Source organism: Musa acuminata, chromosome BXJ2-7 (assembly GCF_036884655.1).
Source record: "Musa acuminata AAA Group cultivar baxijiao chromosome BXJ2-7, Cavendish_Baxijiao_AAA, whole genome shotgun sequence".
In the NCBI taxonomy this organism is placed as follows: domain Eukaryota; kingdom Viridiplantae; phylum Streptophyta; class Magnoliopsida; order Zingiberales; family Musaceae; genus Musa; species Musa acuminata.
The window spans coordinates 36,836,226-36,853,349 of record NC_088344.1 but is presented as its reverse complement, the minus strand read 5'-3'; the positions used below and the strand labels follow the sequence as shown (position 1 = coordinate 36,853,349).

Below are 17,124 nucleotides of genomic sequence, written 5' to 3'. Positions count from 1 at the left end.
ACATATGTTGAAGCGTCAGAATCAATCCACTAAGTATTAGAAAAGAATTTATATAATATTTGATTTGAAATATATAAAATGTCAAAGTTATACATTTCCCTTTAGAACCAAACTATATAGTATTTTTTCACGTAACCTTTCTTACCACAAAAGTAGTACTTTACTATGAATATTTTCCTTTTATGAATTTATGTAGTATTTATAAACTCAAGTGATTTATAAAACATACAAAAGAGCAAAATTATACCTTTTCCTTTCTAACCAAACTCTAGAGTCATTCTTAATATGACCTTTTTTGTCATAGAAGTAGTATTTTACTATAAATATTTTCCTTTTATGAGTTTATATAGTATTTATAAACTTAATTGATTTACGTTTTAATTTTCTTTTATTGTTACCCACTCTTTGAGTAATACCCAAAATATTATTAGTCTTTTATATTTTAATCTTAATTCTTTCTAAACACATATACTAGTTGGCTCATTTAAGTTTTATTTATCCTTAATTTTATTATAGTAAATTTTAAATAAATTAAACTATGAGAAAGAGGATTAAGAAAAAATTATATAAGAAAAAAACTTAATTGCAATCATGCTCAATGTTCTTAAGTTTATAAGTTTGTTATATTGGGGATATAATCTTGAATTCTTCAAATACTATTATACTGAATTTTAATTAGTTCTTTCATTAATATGTAGGCCAATGACTTATCATTAAATTTAAATTAATTTTTAAAATATTTTTATTATGATAATTATATACTATAATGAAATCTAAATATTATTAGTAATTATTATAAAATTAAGTCTTTTAGACATTTTTTATTAATTATCATTTTTTTATGTAATTTAGTTTATGATCCTTTCAACTAATTTGATCAAAGTCAAATGCACCTAGTATCAATTATATATGCTCAAGCCATTTATAATAATTTATTCTAAAAAGTATGAACATTTATAAGATTGAAATGAAGAAAATACCACTATAATAAAATAATACTTTGAGTTTTTTTCATAATGTTGAACTATTGACATCATCTCTATTTCATATTTGGATAAAATATTGACATATCAAGTGTTCACATAAAATTATTTATGATAGATTGTTACCATACGCGTGAAATAGTATTGCTATATTTTTTGTATATAATTATAAATTATAAGAATATCCTAAACAACATCATCCTACCTCATCATATAATTATTCAAAATAAATTTTAAATTAAAATTATTTAAATCTCATAATCATATGTCATTATAAATATTAATTTCTTAATATCATTTAAAATTAATTTATTAATATAATTTTATAAGTTATTGGCGGGTATAAGACCAATACAATAATATAAAATATAATTTAAAATATCTTATAAATGATAAAAAAAATTATTATAAAGTATTTTCCATAAGCCTAAATCTATTACTTTGGTAGGGTAAGATAAAGTTTAGATATATAAGTTATAAATAATATTTATCAAATTTTTTAATCTAATTTATATCGATATAATTCACTAATAAAATAATAATCATAATAATTATTGAACATTATTTAGTATAAAGAAAAACTTATATGATAATTGTAATCATGATGAAACATAAATTATATCTTTATGTGAATAATCAAACAAATATCCAAAAATAATAATTAGATTTTTATTTATCATATGTAGAATATTATATTATATGAGAAAACTATCAAAATAATAATAATTTATATGCATTTTTAAAATTTTGTATTGAACCCTTATACTAATCAATCTTATTTAATTAGACAAACTCAGAATTGGACTAAATATTAACCCAATTAAATTAGTTAAAACTTTAAAATCGATCAAAATAAAAAAATAATTTTTTTTAATTTGATCAAGACTTGATTGATCGAATCTAAATCCAATCCAGTAATAACAAATATAATTATGATCGGTTAGATCAAAGTATTTAATTAAAATAATTTAAATTAATTAATTTTATAATTAAGGACATTAATCAGAAATCTTAAATTTCAGAAAGGGAAAATTATAATTCTCACTTAGGATATAAAATAAGAATTTATAATTTTCGAAGTGCAAGAACGAAAGGTAAAATTTAAGGACACAAATCGAAATTATTTTATTTATTAGGGGTAAAACTATTTTTTTAGTCAAAAGAAAATCGTAATCTCCCTTTTTGCACCCATTGCACTAAGTGTGATTATCGTCGTGCATGAGGTGTCATAACAGTCGTTTGCAACCATTGTGCAAGGTATGGGTGTTGTCATTATGCGAAATCGTCGCATGTGCAGGGTGTGATCACCACCTATGCAAAGCACCACAACCGTCGTCTACGACCACTATGTGCAGTCACCACCTATGCATAGCCTTAGGCGTCTAGTAGTGGTGCTACTACAACTGCCACATGTAGCGATGCGCAACTGCTATTGACAACTGGACGAGCAACCATCGGAGGCTGCTGCCCTTAACAATACTATCGCTGATAGCAAGTTGTTAGCAACGGTCTATCGATCAAATACGGTAAATTTTATATCACCCGCAAGTAGACGATAAGATGGACTTGATAGAAAAGCAAATCAAAAAAACCGATGAATCATTCATGCATCATAAATAAAAATCAATTAACACATTTTCATGAACGAAAAGTGTTAACAAATAGATCTAATGTTTTTAATTTCAAAACCATAGGTTTGATATCAATTGAGCATAAACTCATAATATGTTATTGTTTTACGAAAAATTTAATGTCAACATCTGAAATCAAATAACAATAAATCCAAATTTACGATGTGTACATTTTGATGGTGATCAAAAGATCTTTATTTGATATGCGGGTACACCATCATTAGATCGGAAAGCTATAGTGATGTCAATATATAAGCGATGGACTTAGGAACAAAGGGGAGACGAGAGAAGATCTGTAATCTTTAATTGATTGATTTACATGAATAAATAGAGATAAAAAAAATCTATAATCTCTTAATCATGTCGCGTATTTATGTCTCCACACATTGTGTGTATACTCCATAGTAAGTCCTATCGTTTCATACACACAAGCAAAGGGTCTATGATAAGTAATTAAAATAGTCGCTTCTATCAAAGTTTCCTCCTAGGGTATCCTATCATAGTTGGACTTATTTTTTATTAACTAATAATTATAATTAGAATCCAGTTATATCTATAATATATCTTATCTAATTAGATAAAATCACATAAGAACCTCACCATCGTCCTTGCCTCAAAGTCTTAGCTTGTCGACAAGACTGTCGACCTTGCCCATACTGCCAACGATGAGATCCTCTATGGCCACCACCTCATCGCCGATATTCATTATTGGTGGACCATCACCATTGTCACCAACCTCAACATTTCCTCGAGGTGTTTCCCCAACGCATGATGTTCAACCTCTTCCCCTTTCATTGAAAGATTTAGGATCGTCAGGTAGTCACCATCTTGGATCTGTCGGATCGACCCTCGTTAGAGTAAGACCGCATGAGCAACACATGGGACCGGATGAAGAAGGCGAATCTAACCTGCCACCATGTGGTAGTCAACATGTCTCAAAGTACGTTGATGTTTCGCACTCGCTTGTAATACAATCACAGCCACCCTTAATCCATTGACCAGTGACCCATGAATCCTCAGATTAAACAGTTTACAACCATTCAAGAATTCGAATGGAATGGAGAGAACTAATTAGAGAGATCGACCATGCTTTATACTTTTCAATGTGGATGCCATGTTTTCCAAGGTATCTCCTCTATTCCATCCTTCGATTTCTCGATGACTTTCTTCTGGTTCTTCCGATTTAATTTCTTGCACTATTGGTGTTGTGACATCTTCTAATATTTTGGAATCATACCCTAAAAGAATCGACCTAATTATACCATCGACGACTTAAACATGTCATAGTATTTTGATACAATGACTAAGAGAATTAATCTCATTTCACTAAGAATTGAAAGAGTTGAATTATATATCTTAGGTTCGGATCGTTACTTGAAACCTAAATTTTTTGAATTAAATTCATGTTCAAATTGATATAAGTTAATCTTGACCAAATCAAACTATGTGTTTGACTAAATAAAGATATGGATGGCCATTTGAGTCTCGGGATCTCTCCACCTGTATTGGAGAAGTGCTGTCACCATTCCCAGAAGAAAATAATTTAAAAGAATAACTTCTAAAATATAATGATTAATATTTTAGAATTAAAGCTTATTGAGGAGTATTTTTTTATTTTTTTATCATTGGAAATCTATGATTCTAGTTAATTGATAAATGATCAACCAACGGTTTTAAGATCACGAGAGAGAAGATAAATGATCGATATAGACGACAAAGATACGCTAATACCATTCAATGTAACTAAAGATTTTTCTCCTCTCACCATAAATCAAGATACTGTAATAAATGTTTTACTTTATTTGAATCATTCATTCCCTTATTTGTGTAATATGGTTAAGAAAATAACTAAATATAGTTTCAGTGTGAAACAATTAGAAATTTAGTCAATTAATTAAATACTTATTAATTAATTAATTTCCTAATAAGTGATGACTTTTAAAAATAAATATTTTTATTTTTATTTTTTTAATACATAAAAATAAAAATAATATTTCTTACTTTTTACGGAGGACTCATCTTCGCCTACATAAAGAGAGCTCTATCTCCGTTATTCGTTATAGAGGCAAGAGAGGATCGAAGACGATATCTCGTAGAGGAGTGGTGAGTTCTCTACTTTTTTTTCTTACAAGTTTTAATTTTTAATTTTAAAATTTGTATATTTGAATTACTATAATTTTTATGGTGCATAATAATATTTTTAATTTCATAATTTTATGATTAGTGAATAATGATCATAGAATTTTTGTGTTAAAATAATTACTTAATTTCATGTTGATGATACTTGACTTGGTAATGATCTTTTAAGCTTAAATCATAAGTTGATGCATGTTAAGATCAATTTAATTATTAAAATTCTTATTTTTAGATAATAATAATAATAATAATAATAATAATAATAATAATTTATTTAATTAGATATACATTTATTTAAGAAATTATGTGTGAATTTCTAAATTTAGGATAATGAATTTATTAGATTGTTTAATTATGAAAATATGTTTTTAAATTTAATTATTTAGAAGTCTTTTTTAATGAATTAATTTTGAAAGTTTTCATGAACGACTTTTTCTCGTAATCCGTTCATGTTCAATTATTACTCTATTTTAAAATATTTAGAAAATAAAAATTAAATTTTAATTTAATTAGTGGGGTCAAACACGAGTTTAGCGATTGATCAGACTAAGCTGACCAAACCCATATGACAACGGATGGCTAGCTCATGAGGCTATGTATGGCCCAACTTAGCAACTTAGCCCATGCAGCTAGGCAGCCCAGCTTAGCAGCCAAGCGCAGCCCAACCCGTGTGGTTAGGTGGTCCATCTCATAAGTTGAGTATGACCGGATGCAATCCAAATTGTGTCTAGGCGACCTAGACCGCAAAGTCAAGCACGGCCTAGTCCACGAGGCCAAGCCCACCTAATCGATTTAAACTTATTTGATATAAATGAATTCGATCAAATCCGAGCTAGACGAGACTAGGATGATTTCGAATCGATTTAGATTAGAAGCTGGTTTGGTTAGATTTTAGTTAAATTGGATTTGGTTTAAGTCAATTAGACTATTTTAGAATAACCTATTAGAAATAGATTTAAGACTTGAAAGATTTTTTTTTTCCTATGCTACTCAAAAGAATTTATAATTTTTTTGAATAAAAATTATTTAGTGTTATAAAAAAAATAAAAATAAAAATAAAAATCTTCTATAAATATTTATTATATTTGATTCTGAGATGTGACAGAAGGTTTTATGAACTCTCACAAGGTTTATGCGACACAATATTGGGTTCCTATGACATATTAACATATTAAATACACAGTATTCTCTCTCTCTTTTTTTCATTTTTACTGTAGCGACCCAAATCTTATCAGAAACTGTTGCAGGTTATGTGACTTACAGTATCCACCCAAGTCTCATCGGAACTGTCGTTCTAACCTTTCTAATGTACCCTTGTCCAATCCGTACTGATATTTTCATCCCCAACCTGCGTGGACTACAGCGTTTTCTGTGGCAATATTTCTCACAGTTCAAAAGCTACTATTCATCTACTGGTACCATCCTATCAGTGGCAAACAGTCCTCTCATTCCCCGAGCCGTGAGGTCTCCGTCGGCACCACCCAACGCCATACTTTGTTTACTTTCTACTCTTTCCTGAAGCTGATTCTTCCAGTGGCCACAAAAATACTGACCACATAAAGACCACAGTCTCGAGCTCTATATAAGAAGACCACCTCAGATCTAGTCGACCAGTAAGAGCTTCTGCAACACTCAAGCCCGAAGGATAACATTTAATGGCTCTCCTCTTCCGTGCTCCATCCTTTACCGGTAACCTCAACGGTCTCCGGCGGACCACGCTCTCCGAGCGTCCAAGTCCAAGCATCCGCTTCAGCGCGCAAGCAGCTCCCACACGGAGAACGGCCAATTACCAGCCAAACTTATGGAGTGACGACCGGATACAGGCACTCACAAGCCGCTCCGTCACGGTGGGTTTGTGTATATACACACTGCACTTGTTCATATTAACTTCTGAAGTCTCTTCTTCGTATGAAACATGTGAAGATGATGATAAGATCATATTTGCAGCATAATTACAAGGCTTTAGCTGAGTTGATCGATGCGCAACGCGGCTTCGAATACAATGGTAGATCCATATCAAGAACTCAAAGTAGCGGAGAATAAGTGAATCACGTACTTAAATCCAAACCAAAATAGTATTATTTTGCATTATGATGACAGTACTATCAAGATTGAACAAATCATGGATCGGTCGCAACATTATTTTACGTTATTATAATACAATAAAGGAGTTGTGCGTACTTTCTGAGGAAAACAATGTCAAGAAGTTTTGGCTTCACTACACGACAGGTTGACCATCTTCCTCACGGCAGCCTCTTCCCCTGAATGCTATGAGTTGACTTTGTGTGAACAGTTTTGATGTGACCATCCACCCACGTAGCCTATGGTGCAAATTATATTTGGTCCTATTTACTTTAGTTTTTGTCATATGTTTAGTCTAATGTTTTTGTCATACTTTAGTCAAATAGAATGAATATTGTGAAATTTTATTCTTTACATATCGAGTAGATAACTACTAAATTTATATTACAAATTTTAAATATTAGAAATAGTTACGTGTCTCTCTGTTTTACGAGTAATCAATCGTCATTGTATGTATAAACACATATGGTTGATTGTTGTAAATTTAGGTCGAAGAGGAGCGCAAGACTAACGGGATAGATGATTTGAAGGAGGATGTTAGGAAACTGATATATGAGAAGAAGGAAGTCGAGGACCAACTTCAACTCGTGGATCACCTACAACAGCTTGGTGTGGCTTATCACTTCAAAGATGATATCGATGATGTTTTACGGTGCCTTTACGGATCTCTCGAAGACATCAACATGCTTTTAAAAGATGATCTCCATGCCACGGCACTTGGGTTCAGGCTTCTCAGAGAAAACGGGTTCGATGTTTCCGAAGGTGATTCATATTTCAGTTTAAATCCTTTTTTTTTCTCTTTAATGATCATGTCGCGATCTGACATGAATATGTTTTGTGGACAAAAAGATTTATTCAACAGATTTAGAGACGAGAAGGGCGACTTCAAAGCTAGCCTGCAGCATGAGACCAAGGGAATCCTGAGCTTGTATGAGGTTTCCTATGTCGCAAAGGAGGGCGAACTTGTTCTGGATCAAGCTACGGACTTCACCACTAAGCACCTCAAATGCCTCATGGAGGAGGGATCGCTCGAGCCTCGTCTCAGGGAGCATGTGGCCCACGCCTTGGAGCTTCCACTTCATTGGAGGATGCAGAGGTTGCACACCAGGTGGTTCATAGAAGCATACCAAAGGGAAGCCACCATGAACCCTGTTGTGCTTGAATTGGCTAAGCTGGACTTCAACGTGGTTCAGGGCATGTACAAGGGAGAACTCCGAGAACTCTCCAGGTAAACTTGGATAGCTTGAGCTTAGTTCCGTTCTCATCGATTTACCGGCAAACCTTCTAAAGCAAAGTTGTTCTTGATGTTAGATGGTGGACCAATCTCGGGCTTGCACAGAAGCTGTCATTTTTCAGAGACAGGTTGACGGAGAACTTTCTGTGGACCGTAGGTTCTGCCTTTGAGCCACAATTTTGGGAGTGCAGGGAGATACAGACAAAGGCAAACTGCTTAATAGCAATGCTGGATGACGTTTATGATATCTACGGCACCTTGAACGAACTCGAGCTTTTCACCGAAGCCATTGAAAGGTGATGAGGATCCCCTGCCACCGCAAGGATTTCAACTTTGTATATATCGTCTTGTGTTTACCGTTATTCTGCTGCTCATTTCAGATGGGATGCTAATAAGATCGACAAGCTTCCCGATTACATGAAGCTGTGTTTTCTGGCAATCTTCAACGCGGCAAACGAGACAGGTTACAGAGTCATGAAGGAGAAGGGCTTGGACATAATACCTTTCTTAAGGAAGGCAGTAAGACACATTAATGCTTTCTTCCTTTCCTTTGTACATCAATCACCTGGTTTCTTCTCTCTATACAAACTCTCTACTCCTCGTGGTTCAGTGGACGGATCTATGCAAAGCGTTCCTGTTGGAAGCGAAATGGTACAACCAGGGCCACAAGCCAAAGCTTGACGAGTACTTGGACAACGCGTGGATGTCATCCGGCGGTCATGTCTTCATGACCAATGCTTATTGCATGAGCGACAACCTGACGAAAGAGTCGCTGGAAAGCTTCTCCACTTACCCCAAGGTTGCTAGGTGTTCGGCCATGCTGTTCCGCCTCTACAACGATTTGGCTACTTCGACGGTACGTGAAGCAAAACCATGGAAGCCGTACACATGTTCTCCCTCATCAGTGCTTCTCACCGGCGCTAACAAATCCTATGGTCGGTGTGCAGATCGAGCTGGAAAGAGGAGATGCGCCGTCGTCGATCCAGTGCTACATGCTGGAGAGTGGTGTTCCAGAGACGGCGGCACGCAAAAAGATCAGGGAACTGATAAAGGCCAACTGGAGAGGAATAAATGGAGATCGGAGCTCTTCGTATGGGGAAATCTTCAAGACGGTGGCAGTCGGCCTCCCTCGGATGTCACAGTTCATCTACCAACACGGAGACGGATACAGCGCACCCGATGGAGAGACCAAGAAACAAATCATGTCGTTGCTGTTCGAACCCCTCCAGCTCTCGAAATTGTAAGCTCGCTGTAACGTGGATGACCCATTCGAAGAAGGTTGCAACGTTCCATGAAATAAGTGACATATAGTTAGGTTTGGAGATTCAGAGTTTATAAAGAAGGTAGAAGGATAAGAAAAGAAGATATGTTACACAGTGAATTAGCATACAAGGACTTGGTTTTTTTTTTTAATAAAAAAATAAAAAAAATATTTCTATCATATTAAAAGTCATAAATAATTTGGGATGTCGGTCCTAACGGTAGGTTTGTATGGATATGACTTTAGTCTTATGAGCTGATATCAATGTAAATAAAATTTCGTTGTCAACTTTTTATTTGATTTTCTTGACGACGGTTTCGATGATCTATAAAATAATAATAATAATAATAATAATAATAATAATAATAATAATAATAATAATTGCTTGACTATCGTTGGTCTGAACTTAATTAAAACAAGTATAATATGATTTATTTATATCATTAAATTATAGTAGATGAAATTGATTGACTAAGTCATCCTATTTTCCGAAATAGTTTATATTTATATATTGTTTATACTATGAGATCCAAGAATATATATATATATATATATATATATATATATATATGTATGTATGTATGTATGTATGTACGTACATAATTACTTAATTAGATAATGACCAATAGGTTAAATTTGATGCCACCACACAAATGTAGAATGCATTTAACATCTCACTTTCATGATGAGTTCCTTTGGAAAAAAGATGTATATAACTTTTATTTTGACTGATGGGTTCCCTTTGAAAAACAACATCTAAATAAGTATTATAACTATTGTAACTTTCATTAGCCATGATGCCTGTGATACGGGACCAATTTAGATTATTATTTAGGGTTTTTTTTTTTGCATATGCCTTACATGACAATATCTAGAATAATTCTAATCTATTTTTGTTCAGATTACTAAGTAATAGAAATAGAAGACAAATAGAAAAAAAAAAGCAACTAAATTACTGTTTTGATTAAAGATTACAAATCATGATTGAAGATCTCTCGAAAGAAAGAGATTTATCAATCAAAATATCAGAAAAAGATTTTTTGCCAAATCAAGTTAAGAATATTATCTTTTTTGAATAAAAATAAATTATATATTTTAATTTGATATAATTATAATTTTTATTTTTTTACTGATTTTTTTCTCTTATACTTAACCTATAAGTAATTATAACATTGTAATAACATCATAATAGATCGTCAAACTGTGTTCTTTTATCACATAATATGTGAGTGATGTGAGGATTTAGTTATGTATCATTTGATAGGATTCGAATCGGAGGTACAAGGTTTTCATGGAGTTTGCCAATTTGAAATAGAGTATAGTTATCATATTTTATTTTATTAATTACTATTTGTTTCCTCTTTTAAAATTCTCTACTATAAAAAAAAGAAAAATTACCCTGCACTCTCGTCTGACATTAAATTTAGTATTAGTAGCTTACACAATAAAAACGATCAATGTTTTATTCTCAAAGTCGACCAATGTTTTAGAAACTAAGGTGATCTTACACAATAAAAATGTATGATATGGGAGTAATTTAGCTTACTACTTATTCAAATAAATTTTATTAGTTCATAAATTATTTCGTGATAACATTTAGAAATTATAATCCAATTTTTTGGATGACTCAAGAATAAAAAAATATATATATATATATAAAATGAAAGAGAGCAAAATATGATTGTTTTATTGAAGATTTTATGAAAATTTATCTACATAAAAAATGAAAGTCTAATTTTATAAGAAATTAGCAACAAAGGACTTGGTTATTTTTTTAAAAAAATAGAAATAATTTCTATTAATATAAACTTTTAATGAACTACTTATTCTGATAATTCATTCATGTTTAATTGTTATTCTATTTTAAAATATTTAAAAATAATAATAACTAAAATCTAATTTAATAAGAGGGGTTATATTTGGGTCTGACCTCAATCGGGTTGATCGACCAAGCTAGTCAAACCAATCCATATTGCAAGATGTGGCTTAGCTCAGCAACCAAGTGTAGCCTAACCCATGCGACTAGGTAACTCACCTTAGTGGCCAAGCACATCTCAGCTTGTGGGCTGAGTGCAGCCAAGCGCAACACAAGCCATGTATCCAACTAGTTCAGCTAATAAGCAAAACATGAAATAATCCTTGAGACTATACTCAACCCACACCACCAGTCCTCTGTCCAATCTATTACACTTGGTGTAGCTTGCTACTTAGGATAAGTATGTGTAATGCACATCACTAGCCCGGGTCTTAGGTGGGCTAGGCCAACCTAATTAGTACTGTGCAATCTAGCTTAATTCTCTCTCTCTCTCTCTCTCTCTCTTTTTCTCATGGGTTTAACCTCATTGATTGAACAAGATTCATTTGACCATAATGATTTCCGATTGATTTGATGGTTCAAGCTTATTTGACTCATTTGAATGCGATCGAGTTCAAATAAGATGAGACTAGGTAATTCAAGATCGATTCAATAAGGATTAGAATTGATTCATTTAGGTCCTATTTGAATTGATTTAGGTTGATCAAAGGTTGTTAAAAGAATGAATACCTTGTGGCTTTATAATTTAATAGACTTAAAGTTTATGATTTAGAAATTATTAGTGATTTTTTTATTATTTTAAGATTAAGTTAATGATATTAAGCGATTATTAACATGTGATATACAAGGCGTAGTTCATATTAGAATTTCACCTTATGAAACAAGTTTAAGGGCACAAAGCCACTAATAGACTAAGTATAGTAGGTCATACACTAAGCATAGTCTTTATGATATTTTATTGTATTATTTTTTTAAATATATTAATGAATAAATGATCATGAATGACTTTGTTTCCGATCTTGGGTAGGCAAACCAATACTGATAAAAGTAATTCTCTTTGGATAAATAATTCATTATATGTGATAGCTAGATAGTTCATCTATTTATCATCGAGACGAATGTGTGTTTACTTTTACAAGTGAGGAATATCACTCTATCAATTGTTAGAAATATGATATGAGTAATCTTTATTCATTGTTTGAAGAAAATAGAATCATCCAACGAAGTATGCCTCTCCGAACAAGTATACTATTGATCGTCTGAAATTCATTTTTGCTACTTTACTATTTCATCCGGATATGATATATGCGATTGTTGCATAAATTGTATTTACTATATAAAAATTATAATTATTTATTTGATACATAAGTTTCATAATTAATTAATATAGTATTATTTAATAATTTGATACTTAAATATATTTTACGAGTATTAAAAATTATTTTTTTTTATGATTTGTAGATGTTTTATGATTGCTAATAGGATGTTAATCTTGTAATTTTTTTCAATAAACTAATAATCCATAATAAATATGATGCTAGGATGGAAGAGATTTTTTCTGTCACTTCGACACTCACAAAAAGGTACAATTTTTTTTAATAAAATATATTCAGTGTTATAAAAAAAATTAAAAATTTAGGATTAAAATTTTTCTGTTAATTTTTGTTGTATCTGAGATGTGGCAGAAGGTTTAATGAAGTCTCAACCACAAGATTGGGATTCCTCTGACATATTAAAATTGGCTCCGAGATTTTAATAACCAAGAAAAATACGGCCAATTTTTATACGTCCTGGTAATGTGACTTACTGTATCCACCCAAATCTTATCAGAAACTGTTGCACTTACCGTTCTCACATATTATTGTCCTGTCCGTACTGATATTTTCGTCCCCATCCTACCTGCACTACATGTGTTTTCTGTGGCAATTTCTCTCACTTCGAAAGCTACGTCACAATTCCCGGAGCTGTGAGGTCTTCAACAGAACCACTAAACGCCATACGTTTAGTTTATCGCTGTTTCCTGAAGCTTCTTCTTCCTGTGGCCACAAAATCATCGACCACATACAGACCAGAGTCTCGAGCTCTATATAAGAAGACGACCTCAGATCGAGTCGACCAGGAAGAGCTTCTGCAACACTCCGCCACCGAGCGAGCGAGCCAGCCCGAAAGATGACATATATGGCTCTCCTCTTCGGTGCTCCGTCCTTTACCGGTAACCTCAACATTCTCCGGCGGACCACGATCTCCGAACGTCCAAGTCCAAGAATCCGCTGCAGCGCGCAAGCAGCTCCCACGCGGAGAACGGCCAATTACCAGCCAAACCTATGGACTGCCGACCGGATACAGTCACTCACAAGCAGCTCCGCCACGGTGGGTTTGTATATATATATATATATATACACTGCAGTGTTCATATACCCTCTGAAGTCACTTCTTCATATAAAACACGATACACTTGTTCATGTTTTAAACATGTGAAGATGATGATAGAATCACATTTGCAGCATAATTAGAAGGCTTCAGCTGAGTTGATCGATGTGCAACGCGGCTTCGAATACAACGGTAGATCCATATCTAGAACTCAAGTAGCGGAGAACAAGTGAATCACGTAATCAAATCCAAACCAAAATAGTATTATTTTGTATTATGATGACAGTACTATCAAGATTGGATCGGATGTAGCTTTATTTTATGTTATTATAATACAATAAAGGAGCTGCGTGTAGGAAAAATATGGCAAGAAGTTTTAGTTTCATTACACTGCTTGATCAACATTTATTAATAGAATCATATAAATCAATTAAAAATACAAAAAAAAAAAAATCGTATGTCCGATGATGAAATATTTGTTGCTATATACCACCGATAACATCTTCATCCTGACATCCTTTTTTTTTTTTTTTTCTCTCTGCATGCTATGAGTTGACTTTGTGTAAACAGATTAGAAGTGACCGATGCGCCTACCTCCTCTTGAAACGTAGCTTATGGTGCAGTGGGATAAACGACGATATTTTCGATAAGATATATTTGGTCTTATTTACGTGTTACAATTGTATATTATATCAGTATCTAATTGATTTACTTTATATTATTTGTAAACTATTTTATGTCTGTATTATGTCGTTGTTTCTCGAATATGTCATATTGCCATCATTAACACTATTTAGAACTAATATTGTTTATATTTATATTTTATTATTTTACACATTATCTTGTCTACTATTTATATTATTCTGGTTTAAACTATTGATTCGTTGTACCTTTTATATTATTTTTTTCGGTATTTACTGACTTTAAAAGTTGAGTTCAATGCTTTATTATCATCCCCTTAAATATTTAATAATTAAAATAATAAAAAAGATCAATTTAATTCTTTTGAGTGTCATCCTTTTTTCTTTTTTTGATAATTATCCTATTGAAAGACTTGCATAAGGTTATGTCTATGCCATCACATACTTTTCTCACCATCGTCTTTCTAAGTCTAATATTTTTGTCACACTTTAGTCAAATATAATGAATATTGTGAAATTTTATTCCTTACGTATCGAGTAGATAACTAGTAAATTTATATTGCAGTTTTATTGATACAAATTTTAAATATTAGAAATAGTTACATGTCTCTCTTTTTTTACGAGTAATCAATCGTTCTTTATATGTATAAACACATATGGTTGATTGTTGTAAATTTAGGTCGAAGAGGAGCGCAAGACTAAAGGGATAGATGATTTGAAGGAGGATGTTAGGAAACTGATATATGAGAAGAAGGAAGTCGAGGACCAACTTCAACTCGTGGATCACCTACAACAACTTGGTGTGGCTTATCACTTCAAAGATGATATCGATGATGTTTTACGGTGCCTTTACGGATCTCTCGAAGACATCAACATGCTTTTAAAAGATGATCTCCATGCCACAGCACTTGTGTTCAGGCTTCTCAGAGAAAACGGGTTCGATGTTTCCGAAGGTGATTCATATTTCAGATTAAATCCTTTTTTTTTTTCTCTTTAATCATCATGTCGCGATCTGACATGAACATGTTTTGTGGACAAAAAGATTTATTCAACAGATTTAGAGACGAGAAGGGCGACTTCAAAGCTAGCCTGCAGCACGAGACCAAGGGAATCCTGAGCTTGTATGAGGCTTCCTATGTCGCAAAGGAGGGCGAACTTGTACTGGATCAAGCTACGGACTTCACCACTAAGCACCTCAAATGCCTCATGGAGAAGGGATCGCTCGAGCCTCGTCTCAGGGAGCATGTGGCACACGCCTTGGAGCTTCCACTGCATTGGAGGATGCAGAGGTTGCACACCAGGTGGTTCATAGAAGCATACCAAAGGGAAGCCACCATGAACCCTGTTGTGCTTGAATTGGCTAAGCTGGACTTCAACGTGGTTCAGGGCATGTACAAGGGAGAACTCCGAGAACTCTCCATGTAAACTTGGATAGCTTGAGCTTAGTTCCGTTCTCATCGATTTACCGGCAAACCTTCTAAAGCAAAGTTGTTCTTGATGTTAGATGGTGGACCAATCTCGGGCTTGCACAGAAGCTGTCATTTTTCAGAGACAGGTTGACGGAGAACTTTCTGTGGACCGTAGGTTGTGCCTTTGAGCCACAATTTTGGGAGTACAGGGAGATACAGACAAAGGCAAACTGCTTAATAGCAATGCTGGATGACGTTTATGATATCTACGGCACCTTGAACGAACTCGAGCTTTTCACCGAAGCCATTGAAAGGTGATGAGGATCCCCTGCCATCGCAAGGATTTGAACTTTGTATATATCGTCTTGTGTTTACCGTTATTCTGCTGCTCATTTCAGATGGGATGCTAATAAGATCGACAGGCTTCCCGATTACATGAAGCTGTGTTTTCTGGCAATCTTCAACGCGGCAAACGAGACAGGTTACAGAGTCATGAAGGAGAAGGGCTTGGACATAATACCTTTCTTAAGGAAGGCAGTAAGACACATTAATGCTTTCTTCCTTTCCTTTGTGCATCAATCACCTGGTTTCTTCTCTCTATACAAACTCTCTACTCCTCGTGGTTCAGTGGACGGATCTATGCAAAGCGTTCCTGTTGGAAGCGAAATGGTACAACCAGGGCCACAAGCCAAAGCTTGACGAGTACTTGGACAACGCGTGGATGTCGTCTGGCGGTCATGTCTTCATGACCAATGCTTATTGCATGAGCGACAACCTGACGAAAGAGTCGCTGGAAAGCTTCTCCACTTACCCCAAGGTTGCTAGGTGTTCGGCCATGCTGTTCCGCCTCTACAACGATTTGGCTACTTCGACGGTACGTCAAGCTAAACCATGGAAGCCGTACACATGTTCTCCCTCATCAGTGCTTCTCACCGGCGCTAACAAATCCTATGGTCGGTGTGCAGATCGAGCTGGAAAGAGGAGATGCGCCGTCGTCGATCCAGTGCTACATGCTGGAGAGTGGTGTTCCAGAGACGGCGGCACGCAAAAAGATCAGGGAACTGATAAAGGCCAACTGGAGAGGAATAAATGGAGATCGGAGCTCTTCGTATGGGGAAATCTTCAAGACGGTGGCAGTCGGCCTCCCTCGGATGTCACAGTTCATCTACCAACACGGAGACGGATACAGCGCACCCGATGGAGAGACCAAGAAGCAAATCGTGTCGTTGCTGTTCGAACCCCTCCAGCTCTAAAAATTATAATCTCGCTGTAACGTGGATGACCCATTCGAAGAAGGTTGCAACGTTCCATGAAATAAGTGACGTACAGTGAATTAGCACACAAGGACTTGGTTATTCGAAAAAAAAAGAAAAAAAATATATTTCTATTATATTAAACATTTTGAAGTTTTAAATCGTAACACAAATTGTCTAACGATTAATGTAGTTTCTTTGAAGGGGTAAAATTGAAATAAAACGACAAAGAAATCAGACGCACAGTGGCGTTATGATTTGATTAGCTTCACAAATATAGAAAATAAATGAGAATAATTTGTGAAATT

The 17,124-nt window shown here is 34.0% G+C and overlaps 2 protein-coding genes across 2 annotated transcripts; both read left to right on the top strand.

The window, feature by feature from the left end:
- Positions 1-6,405: 6,405 nt before the first annotated feature.
- LOC103993028 (monoterpene synthase 8, chloroplastic-like) lies at positions 6,406-9,337 on the top strand. Its single transcript, XM_065115619.1, has 7 exons — positions 6,406-6,597; positions 7,321-7,594; positions 7,682-8,060; positions 8,144-8,362; positions 8,447-8,585; positions 8,677-8,922; positions 9,014-9,337. Exons 1-7 carry the CDS (start codon positions 6,406-6,408, stop codon positions 9,308-9,310), a joined length of 1,746 nt encoding a protein of 581 aa, XP_064971691.1. The 3' UTR covers positions 9,311-9,337.
- A 3,913-nt stretch (positions 9,338-13,250) lies between these two features.
- On the top strand, positions 13,251-16,960 carry LOC103992841 (monoterpene synthase 8, chloroplastic-like). Its single transcript, XM_009412713.2, has 7 exons — positions 13,251-13,513; positions 14,834-15,107; positions 15,197-15,575; positions 15,659-15,877; positions 15,962-16,100; positions 16,192-16,437; positions 16,529-16,960. The coding sequence occupies exons 1-7, from the start codon at positions 13,313-13,315 to the stop codon at positions 16,814-16,816; spliced, it is 1,746 nt and encodes a 581-aa protein (XP_009410988.2). The 5' UTR covers positions 13,251-13,312; the 3' UTR covers positions 16,817-16,960.
- Positions 16,961-17,124: the final 164 nt, after the last annotated feature.